We start from the raw sequence: 12,139 nt of genomic DNA, 5'->3' as shown, positions 1-12,139 counted from the left end.
ACTGACGAGAAAAAAGATATTAAAATCCATTGGTGTCCACAGATTAGTGTTGTCGCAGCAACAAAACTTGCAGCCATAAAGCGACGCTAGCTGAGCGCTCAGTTCAGTTCAAGTTTTACATATCCTTTCATGTTCTACTTGGTTCTCTCAATTGGATAATAAGTAATACGCCAAGCTATACATGCTTTCACCTCAGTTAGAAGTTATATGACCTCGTATACTGACTGGGCCTAATCCCATTCAGTCATTCTTTGAATGTCGTTAGAACCGACACGTCTAAACACAAGTTTTAAATTAGCTCATCTGTGCTATTTGCTATTTACAGAGGTTTTCGCCGTGTGAAGTAACTGCCTCGTCAGCCAGACGTAAAATGGATGGCTTACGAGTCAATGCCCTGCAGCACTGAAGATCTGAGGGTAGCCTACTAAAGACTGTATAACTCGGTGTGAATATATAATTTGAATTATTTTATAACTATCCACACGTCTCCTCTTTTCCTTTTTCATCTTACATTTGGATCTCGCCAATTTGCCAGTGCGCTGGTGATGTGAAATAGAATAGGAGACTTGCGCTTCAGGCATGTTTCCGTGTGTTGTGTGTACTGTGTATAACGCTTACTTGTTAATTGCGATCCTTTGCATTCACAGACGTTTATATTGGTTCCCTTGCTGATTCATTAAAAGCAATACAAAACGCAGGTCAATAATTTGTATTGCCATCTTCTGTGAGAGTTCACATAGAACTTTTTGTAACTGCGGGTAACTAGTCCATTTAACTGACCTGAAACGGACTGATACCGGAGGTCATACATAGTGTGCACAACTTTAATCAGATTAGGTTTGCAATGGTTCATTGAGTAAAAGGCCAAAAGTATTCGACAGACGCGTGCTTACGAATGAACTGATTAAAGTCTGTCGGGTTGGTGAAATAATGTACAATCTTAGATTTCGATTTCAGATCAAATTTTCCAGCTGAAGGCTAATTTGTTAAATGCACCACACAGAATTTTCAGGGTACGGTAGTGACCGTCTGATTCTTGGGAACATTCCTTGTAGTGGGAAATCTCTGTGTCGAATTTTCAGACAAAAATACGAACATAATCTACTTCTGAACACAAATTGTCAGTAAAATCACGCACTGTAAAATTCGCCTGCTTTATTCTAAATTTTTCCTGCACCTACTCTGAATCAACGATATCGTTCACTTGCATGTAACAACCACATACGATGTCCGGTTGTCAATTATTTAACGTGCGCTGGTAATGCATCAGTGACTAGTCCTTGTCACTAGGGGGTGTCCGAATGGGATTGATGCAGATGCATACATTCTACGACAGAATTCTAGGACCGTATACGTGTTCCGTGATATGCGAAGCGTTTGAAAGCATCTGGAATGCCTCGTCGAATCATTTTGAAACCAGAACTCTCAGCACTACAGAAGGCGTTGGAAAAGGAAACTACCGGCCTAAACCTTGAATACACGAGCGAATCAGGTGCGGCCTGGTGCTCCGATAGCCAGCCAGTCAAATAGGAGGATCGCATGACTCCTATACCTAATTTTATTCTTAAAAGTGTATTGAGAGGTGCTGAAACAATGTGCTACAGTCGATACATTAAAAAATGCTTTAATATGATTATCCCATTTCCATTTGAGAACTTCCACCACCTCAGGTCAGCAGTCCCTCTCTTGTATTCCTACTGCATTAGTGTATCCAGGAGGTTCGCAGTGAAGATCCGATCTTGAAGTTGACCACTCCAGTTCCTTCATAACAAGGTGCAGAAAACAACTAACTCTGAGGTTGAAACCTCGTATCACTACGTTGTCATGTTCAAGTAGAGCTTCCTTCTGGTTACCCTGACAATTAGAATGAACAACAAGCGGTCGAAATCCCAAAGTGCCTCGAATGAGACACTAGTTGTCATTCAATATACGACTTCATCCTTCTGCGGAACGGGAGGACATTCCAAACCTGTAGAGTTTTTTCTATCATCATTTCATCTGAAACTGTTTTGAGCCACATGAATGCCACATTGATAATAACTCCAGGCACCCGGCCAGTCCAAGTTTGGCTTCATGCCATCATTGAGGATTACACTACTATAACAATGATTCTATGTGTTATATCAGTCAAAAATTGATCAAACTAAATGTGAAGTTGAGTGATTCAGAAACATCAATCAGTTCTACCCTATAGGTGAGCAAATTTTTGGCTGTTCTGGTAGGAAATCAATCTATTTCACCAGCACTGATGCTCTAGTAGTCGGAATTAAGATCCAACGCCCCTTCACTGTCGAAATGATCGCAGTAAGTGCTTTTAGTCTATTCACAAAGGTTACATATGAGTCCTGGAAACGGTGGATTGAAGTAACCGTCACGCACTACCCCATAAGCTAGTACATTTCATGAACGGTTGGAACTATCATGTTCTCAGTACTAAACAGCTGGTTCTAACGTGGCATGTTGTTTTCGAGCTTAACTGCTTAACTTGAGAAAGACCGATCTGAAACTTTGTACTTTAAAATAGTTCGCTGCGACCATGGCTCGGTGGTGGGACTTATTAATTGCTGATTTTCTAAGGGCTAACTAGATATTGCCTGCATGTTAATGGTCCTATGATAAGGTAGCAGGGTTTTTTGCGCATAATGTACTTCACTTCAACCTGACAAAGTGAAATTCAAGGATCGACCTAAATTTGTGTTCTCGCATCTGTTTTAAAAGTTCCGGTGAATGGTGGTTATTCTTTTGGTATGGATCATTAAAAGGGTAGGCGTTGGTGGGTACAGTGTGTGGTACAGTGACAACTTTAATATACGTGGAAGATATTCCGTTGTCCCCCATAAGCAATAGATCTAGAAGGTCACGATAGTTCAGAACTTAAAACAGTGGACTTTATTCACTCTGTTCGTAGGTCAGAACCCCACGTTTGTTCACACACAGCACCTTTCGTGAGAAATCTGAGTAGTACATGATCCTTAATAAAAATTTATATCATTCTCAGGTACTCCAGTCGACTAGCTTGTGGCTAAGTAAATCTGTTCCAAGAAATACATTTATTGTGGCGTCGCAAATGCATGCTTGAATGAGGTTATTGTAGGGACGCATTGTTCTACGGCTGCAAGTCTCCACCCTAGTCTCAGAACCATAGGTGGAATCGACTAGGGCAAACCAGTTTGGAATGAGCTTATCAGGAAGTGGGTGATTGTTGAAGCAGACGACACTTTAACCAAAAAATTCATCCAGCACTACAAGCTAAAGTGGCTAGGCCATGCGTTACAAGTAAAAAGTTACCGCTTACAGAGCTAAGGGCTGTTTTATGGCTGATTCGGAGCTGGTCAGGAAATAACTCCAAAGACTAGAATGAGGAATGTTTCGAAATGTCTGCGCGCCGTTGGTGGTGTTTACCTTCTAGGACAGAGTCCAGTTGACTGTCTCTGTGCTTGTATGGGGACGGTGAACAATGTGGCGGCTAACCGATATCAATGGAGTTCCTGCGGTGAGGTTGTGTCTAGATTGTCCGACTAAGTGTTGGGGTTTAGGCATCGGAGATGCCTTAACTAGGCTGATTCTGAATCATTCTGCTTGTCTTATTTTTCGTCTTCCCATTTCGACGACTTGTACAAACGAATTGGTATGGTTTTACGACAGTGAGGCAGCAGTGTTCTTATCTTGTGTTGTCAGTCGTGATGACGGTGCTGATTTGGTATGCCTGCGCACTCTGTACAGTACCACCAAACTGTGAACAATTTGCCGTTGTTTGTTAGCTCATAGCCATCCATCTCAGTGATAATGTAATGTTTCATGCCCATAACCAATAACAATAATATTTCTGCTTCCCGAGAAAGGTGTACACTTGGAAGACTCCAAAAATTAGTCAAAGTTAACATTTTTAAGTCAAGACAGTTATTTCACGTGTTTAGCTGCGATCTATGGGAGCAAGCTTATTAGGTGTTATTATTCACCACGTTATTTGAAGAGTGAGCCTTTTCTCACTTTACGAACAAAAATCTTCGTTGTCCATTAAGACGTTGCTCTGTGCCAAAAGCTTCGGCGGTTTGTTTGACGGGGCACGGGATCTCGGGAGCACATCAGGATATTATTCTTTATTTTCGTTTTGAGGATGAGTTAGGTCGTGTTCTTCTTCGATTTGAGTGATGTTTATTACTACTTTGCCTTGTTACTCAACATTGTAACGATTGCAAAGTGGGTTCGTTCTTTTTGTCTCCTAATATTTAGCTGTGTATCTTTACCCGTCTTCACTAACTTCACCCTCTTTCCTTTTTTAAAAAACAAAGGACATTCACCCGGTCCCATGTTCAACCGAAAATCCGGAAAAAGGGTGAAAGCACACACGGATATCGTAAGGTGTTTTGCACAATTCGGGCAGCGGCTTTATTCTGCCGGGTACGGTATAATGTTGTTTCTTCCACAGTGTCCTATGCAACTTGCAGATAACCCCGCAATCCTGTTGCGTAATAAGCAAAAAGCCCGGCACTAACGAAATCAGTGAGACACTCATTTCAAAATCAATCTGGTTCCAACGGGAAACTCAAAAGAATTCAAGCCGAATTTTCCGTTCGTGATTTTCTCAATAGTTGTGTCTCATCAAGTAAGCATACTGAGGCGACCCAAATAACCTATGTCAGAAACATGAGGCTACTCTTGGGCTGAGTATTCTGCCGTGCAATTTCATGATTAAGGGTTTCAAATGGGATGTAGTTGAGTCTCCATTCACAGCCAAAGTAACTTGCCAATGGGTGCAATTCGCCATATGTAAACAATTTGTTTTGGAAGAACATTAGGTTAATAATAACCCAAGGACTACGCCTGATTGATCAAATCTAAGAAAAACTAACCCGGCCGTCAGTTGCCGAAAGATCTTTACCAGCGTTTTAAGTAGGACGATCTGTTAGGATAATAAAGAAACTTACTCGAAAAATGCCTATCAACGGTGACTAAACCTTCATTGATTTTCCAATATACATAGAAAAAATCCCCACATCAAGCCGGAATGGAAATACGTCCTCTTCTACGTCTACGCATATCTTTGGTATATTTTTATCTTTTCTTCTGCAGCACTAAATGGATTCGAGCAGTTTAAATCTTTGGTCTGATGGAAGTCTTGTACCATGTGTATACCAACTAATAACTCATTTGTCTCTCCTCACTTCTGGTTTACACTGCGAAGGACCATCAATACAAAATAATTTCCACTTTATCTTGGGATATTTCTAGTTGTCTGCAAAAGATTCCTCCTGTAACACTTTGAACCCTAGCAATAGGGGATGGTGACGCGAGGCAGTCATAATCTTGAAAAAAACATCATTTCTTAATTCTCCTCATTTAGTCAAACATACAGCCGGTAATTAGACCTTGTGGCAAACGCTTCCAGCGCGGTGACGCAGTAAATTTTATATTATCAACTCACACAGAAGTCTAACACTTTTTTGCTGGTACTTCTTACTGCTCCTTTCGAGTAAACAAATCAAAAATTTACTCAAAAACGAATTTCTGCAGAACTGTGCAAGAGCTTTTGTGGTTAGAACTGCTTAGTGAGGACAGATCTTATGGAGGCTCATATTAATGAGAGATCTGCCAGCCTTACATCAAACGACATGCGTTAATATTTCAGAAACGCATTTTGTAGAAAAACATATTATTTATTCAGTGTTTTTGCTGCAGATGGAACAATGGTCAACACATTTCCATAAAACGGGTGTCAGTGCAAAAACTATGCTAGCCATCTGTGAATCAATACGAGAGCGGAGAACAGACCAACTTGCTTTGTTTATCATTAATTTAAAAACTCGTGTTATTTAACTTGAACCGAGTACTGCTAGGATTTTTAGCAAGTTGTGCTTGGGTAGGTAGGTTTTAGTGTAGTCCAATGTAATCGAAGCAGGCTAACTATATAGATTGCTTGATGTGCGCGTTTAACGCACGTTTTTTTTTGCTTCAAACCATTCTGCCAATAAAGAGTTACGGGATATGCATAGATATTTTCCCCATAATCAATTGGCCTGTCAACCAAGGAAGACGACATCAAGTTTGCCTTGTCTGTTTTAGAATAAGCGTGATAAGCCATGCATCTGCTGAGTTAAGCCAGTAAACTCAGTGCAGGTATGCACCATATTTTGCACGGTTTGTAAAAATTTGAGGCACTCAGTTTGGTATCAGGTCATATCGCACCTTCTGTGTGCCAGTATTTACGCATTACAGACGCCAGAATACCACCTAAGATACACCGCAAAACCAAGAAGTCCTAGTTTGTACTTTATGAACTGATCCTTTTGTAATAGTCTAACTTATTTTTTTTGTCATCACACTGTCTTCCTCGGTCCAGGTAAATCATTTAAATTTTGTTTTCTAACTACACTGCAGATTTGATAGACGCCTTATCGTATTCGATACTAGTGGAGCGATGGAAGAACTACTCCCAATCATCAAACTTGTCCACAATGCACACAATGGAATCATCTCATGTCTAACGACTGCTCGAGTCAGTAACGCAGTGTTCCTGCTACTTAGCGGAGGGTTCGACCGCATAGTGAAAATATGGGATGAAGAAGGTCAGCATTTACACACGATTTGCTCCTTTACGCAACCTGTATTAGGTGAGCGCACTTGTATTTCTTTATCAAAAATTTTAGCCTTTAATGTAAAAAGGACTAGGTCACTTTACACATAAAAACAATAAAGTGCTAGACAAATACGGCTACAAGAGATTGAAGCCATCTATCACCCCATGAGCTGACCCAACGGTGCTGGTCGCATAAATTTTTCCATATTTGGTAGCCTGGTTGTTGGAAACCCGAACTGAGTAGAACCTCTGATTAAATTTTAAGACACTGTTTACTGGTGCTGATGCAGAAATTCGAACCAACAATAATTTAGACCCTAAAATTGTCTTACGTGAATATCGGTCACGACCACTAAACTACCGCTACGCACCACTGTGCTCCCCTATAACGCACTGATGATATTACCTCGACTGGTGACGAAACGTTTGCAATCAAATTGCCCAGCTCGGCGAACAAGCCAACAACCATCTACGCTACCTGATCTACCGACATTTTCCTCTATAGAAAACTTTCAGAATGTGTCTTACCCTTCTATCATGCATGGGGATACTCAAAAATGCAAAGAAAAGAAAACACGTCATAAGTCAACTGCGCCTGAGACGTTAACACTATAGGAATCAGTCAAGCAGCCCTAAGTGACTGAGCGGGTTCTGCATAGCACTATCTCCTGTCTACCTGCGTGTGACTACGGAATCCGCCACCTTCAACTGAAAAGGATAGGGTTTAACTACAGGCCGAAATGTTGGGGGATTCGTGAAACTCACTCCCAGTGATTCATAACGGTGATGAAAATATAATGTAGCGCTTCTCGGATTTAAAAGGTGTGGAGGGTCAAAACCATATATAATATATTGGGTGTATCACATTTCTGGGTTACATTCTTTGCAAAATCAGCACCTTTATTGATTTTTAATTTGGCAATTGATATTCCGTGCTGAAATTCATAAATTTCCTACTTGTATAAATTAACGTATCTCTGATTCCTTTAGTACTCGCAACTGGACTTTGCGCTGCCGTGAACGCCACTGCTGGCCTATTAAGTCCTGAAAAGAGGGTATTCATTTGCAAGTGGACGGTTTCAAAATTATCAGTACAATTGTGGGATACCTAATGCTTCGTAAAAAACGAAGTTGAAGACAACGTCAATTAAGATTGCGCACTTAGTCGTGATACATCGTTTCTCACTTTTTTCGGAATAATCATAGATTGTTCGAGTTTAGTCATGAAACTGGAAGGAATACCCTACAATATTAGTGGAGCTCCACTCTCCACAATGGGATTTTAGGAGCATAGTCAGTTTGGGCTGAAATACACTTTCGTCTTAAAAAGTCAGCCAGAAGTATCCGATTTTAGATTAATATAACCGCACGCAAACAAACGCAACTAGGTATGTGTGCCAAACGGGACGCATCTCAAGTTTTATCTAATATTCTTCTGTAACCCTTCCACCTCAAACGCTTGCATTTAAATTTTATGTTTGTAACCATAGTGGATAGTTAAGAAAACTGCAACAGTTTCTACAGGAACGCACGAGTCTGATTTCCGACCGAGTTATTACCAGCTTTTGACGCTAATTACATACCTGAGCTGCTTTTTGCGTCAGTTTGCTTAAGCGGTTCCAAGAACTTTGGGAACATTTGTGTTAGTTCCCAATAAACCATAGGTAGGCCATGTTTAGTTGGTTAAACATTGGTGCTTGTACTCAGAGTAAATTTCTTGGATTATATTTACAGCTTGAAATACGTCCTGTTTTATGGCACTCTTGAGAGCGCTTTAACAGTTTCCTTTGGATTTTTTTACTGCGCAGAGATTAAACAGTTCACGCTTATTATCCTGCAGACTAAATTAGAGTTTCGAGGAATTTAGAAGATAACGATGAGTGCAGCTAATGAATATTTACATATACGTACGTGTATGGCATCTCAAAAGTCTCAAATGTAAGCGTTTATATGCTTTCCGCGTGAACTATGGATCCCTGTTTGTTTTGCATCAGATATTGCCTACATTCCGGCAACCCTAACCCTTTGGGTTGCATCAGTTAAGTCTGATGTTCACATTTTCGACGTGAGGAGCTACGAAGAGGTAAGCTTTTGAAGTAATTCACATCCCTCAAACTGGGTCTCCCTTTCTCAGAAATAAGGGCAGCTGTTCATAGCATACCGTGAATGTAATTAAGCGTAATCTTCTGTAAGCATCTGAAGTGGAGTTGATCGCATCTTAATGGGACAAGAGAAGCAAGCACATACCTTTATTTAAGTAGGACTCTATATCACCATTAATGTTATTATTTTTACTTACAGCACCATTAATATTGGTAGGGATTGGCTCAACGCACTTCATCTCTATCGGATCGTACTACTGAGAGCCAGCATGGGAGCAGAGGCCATGATTCAATGGACTTGGGGACAATCTTCTTGATCCGAAGACCTTGCACTAAATTTGGATTAGTGTGTGCAGAAAATCGTATGACCGATGGAGTATATTATTCCGAGGCTTTGGCGATGGCGCGCGAGTGTTTACATCACTGGCTAGATTAATCTACGATACTCTCGTCCCAAAAATTATGCGCCTTCTTGACCATAGAAGTCGTATGGCTAAACTCTGAAAAGCACGCGCATTTATGAGCAATACTTCTCAACTCTTAGTAGACTTGTTGCCGGATGACTTGCAGACAAAGCCGACTTGCCTTGAACGAATGGACAAGTATGGTTTTAAACTGAACTAGAGACACTTTCAAGTTGCGGTTATTCCCTTTCGGGAGGAACATTTGAAAAACAACCAGCTACCTCTGTATTCCGTACAGTAAACTGATCAGAACCAAGATAGAAAAGGTCTCGATTCAGCATACTCTTTCAGAGTGGACCAGTTCAACAAACCCGCGTGTTTTAGTTGCATGCTCACATTTAATGAAACTGTTTATCATCTTGAATTGGTTTCCAGTAAAGATATGTTGCAAATTTTTAGTACGTACTGAAACCTCGGCTGCGGTGCTCAGTTTCTTCCAGTAGTGTCCGCGTGAACTTTCGGCATGAGAAAGCAAACTATTGGATGAGGGGGCCAGGTCAAAGATGTTAAACTTCATTCGTCAATTTCATTACAGCGACCAACTTAAAACTCCTATTTCGTCCCGTGAAGACTTCTCACGTAACTGAGTTATAGGACGGCTATGTTCACTCCAGTTTGCTAACATACTGTGTGTGGGGCACTAGTGCAAAAACCCATTTTCCTTAGAAAAAAATACATTGTTATTTATATGTAATCCCAGTGTGTCTGACCACTCAGCTCCTGCCGAGTAGAAAACAAAGTTATAGAGGTTCTCAAACTGTAGTATAACGTTTTTTCACCACAAAGCTCCACTCAATTATCTCGGTTTGAAGCGGCTGAATATACCCGTTGTAGTCATGAGAACGAAGAAGGTAGCGAACAAAGCTTGTTTTCTGTGATTGTTCATCTTGGCTAATACATCACAAATTTATATGGTAGCAGGAATCACGTGGAAGAGGTTAAGATCGGGGCTACATACACTTTAGAGAAATAGAATTCAAAGGAAGGGGGTAGGGTGAGGGGTAGGTCAATGGGGCACGGAGTCAAGTAAGTGACGTCCGTGTCAGACAGACTTGTAGGACCAGATGTTTCGTTAGCCAGTTCAAGTTCAGAGGTCGCACAAGTTTCTTTTGGATGCAAAATTGTGGTTGTTGTTGTTTGCCAACATGCCACTCACCGAGATAATAGACTACGTTTGTTACTTGATTGAGTGCAACGGTAAGGATATTGGAATTCCCACTTCGGATATTAAAGAACTCCTGCTCCTTTGTACCTACAACGTTCTGTTCACTCTCAAAAATCAAATTTATCGACAGAAGGACGGGGTCGCGACGGGGTCTCCTCTAGGTCCCCTATTGGCAGATTTTTTCATGACCAAGCTAGAGACTCAAAAATTAGATGCACTCATTGGACGGTTAACATTATATCGCCGCTACGTAGACGACATATATGTTCTTGCCGATGAAACCATCAGCACAACAGACGTACTAAGCAGTTTCAATTCAGTCCATGCTAATATCAAGGTTACTATCGAATTAGAACAAAACGGCCAGTTAAGCTTCCTCGATGTCAATGTTAAAAAGAAGACCGACGGGACCATAGAACGCAAGGTCCACAGAAAGCAAACGTGGAAAGGTCAGTATACTCACTTTGATAGCTTCGTTCCGTTGCAACAAAAACGCAACCTAATTAGATGCCTGACCGAGAGAGCAATGAAGATATGCTCACCCGAATGCTTAGAAGAGGAACTAAAGTTCTTGGGACGCACATTCCTGCAGAACGGATATCCTGAAAGGTTCGTACTGAAGACTATGGAAGCCGTTAAACCCAAACCTACGGAATTTTCTGTTAGAAAGAAGCCCGTATACATGAGGCTTCCATTCAAAGGTGACTCGGTTGCTGAATTAATCATCAGAAGGCTTAGAAACTCCGTTGATACGACATACTTGGCAGCTAATTTATGTTTGAGCCTCAACTCCAGCCCCACTATCAGATTCTGCTTGAAAGACAAAGTGCCGCGTTCTACCACCAGCTTTTGCGTGTACTCATTCGTATGCTCGTGCCGAGCATCATACGTTGGTCGTACGACAAGGCATTTGTCGGACGGAATACGAGAACACAATCCCGTATCTCTCATATACCGGGTACCTCTGAACGGATCACGACTGGCATGATCCAGACTAATATCGATCGCAGAGGCGATAGGAATACGACTGCTGGATCCACAACTTTGCATCCAAAAGAAACTTGTGTGACCTCTGAACTGGCTAACGAAACATCTGGTCCTACAAGTCTGTCTGACACGGACGTCACTTACTTGACTCCGTGACCCATTGACCTACCCCTCACCCTACCCCCTTCCTTTGAATTCTATTTCTCTAAAGTGTATGTAGCCCCGATCTTAACCTCTTCCACGTGATTCCTGCTACCATATAAATTTGTGATGTATTAGCCAAGATGAACAATCACAGAAAACAAGCTTTGTTCGCTACCTTCTTCGTTCTCATATCTCTGTTTTTATATTCACATAGTGTGTCCAATTAACCATTGCTCAAACAGCTGTTCTGTAGAACTCCTACCGAATGCTGATTCGAAATGTGTAGGAACAGTCATCCCAATTTTCATGTGCATAAAGACATGCCCTTAATAGTTCGTCTGTAGTATAATTTTCAAAAGTGAGGAGATTCATAGGGCGTAACCTTGCATCGAAGGTGAATTATTTTGGGATCACAGCTTATACACTCATCTGCATACCAATTTGGTTTAGACAGGAAACTCACCTGGAATCTAGCTGAATCTGTCTTTTGTGATTCAACTGGTTTCCAAATGAGTCTGCCGTCAGGAACGAATTGGTATGTAGATGAACTTATATGTCGAATTTCGCGCCACTGGGGTTCAAGCAGAAAATAAGGCTGACGGGAAATTCGGAGACTAAGCTTAATTGATGGGCCCCAAGTAGGGTAAAACCGGTCGTGAGCTGTCGGAGTGCTTTTAGCAAATTCATGTGTAGTGTATTT

At 41.2% G+C, this 12,139-nt stretch overlaps 1 protein-coding gene across 1 annotated transcript; it reads left to right on the top strand.

Annotated features, from left to right (window-relative positions):
• Nucleotides 1–4,309: 4,309 nt before the first annotated feature.
• On the top strand, nt 4,310–6,821 carry T265_04150 (hypothetical protein; the record flags this gene model as incomplete). Its single annotated transcript, XM_009168820.1, has 3 exons — nt 4,310–4,362; nt 6,379–6,611; nt 6,793–6,821. 3 exons carry the CDS (start codon nt 4,310–4,312, stop codon nt 6,819–6,821), a joined length of 315 nt encoding a protein of 104 aa, XP_009167084.1.
• Between the last annotated feature and the right edge of the window lie 5,318 nt (nt 6,822–12,139).

Source organism: Opisthorchis viverrini, assembly GCF_000715545.1.
Source record: "Opisthorchis viverrini unplaced genomic scaffold opera_v5_67, whole genome shotgun sequence".
NCBI classification, from domain to species: Eukaryota; Metazoa; Platyhelminthes; class Trematoda; order Opisthorchiida; family Opisthorchiidae; genus Opisthorchis; species Opisthorchis viverrini.
The sequence above is the reverse complement of the archived record's forward strand: the minus strand, read 5'-3'. Positions and strand labels throughout refer to the sequence as shown.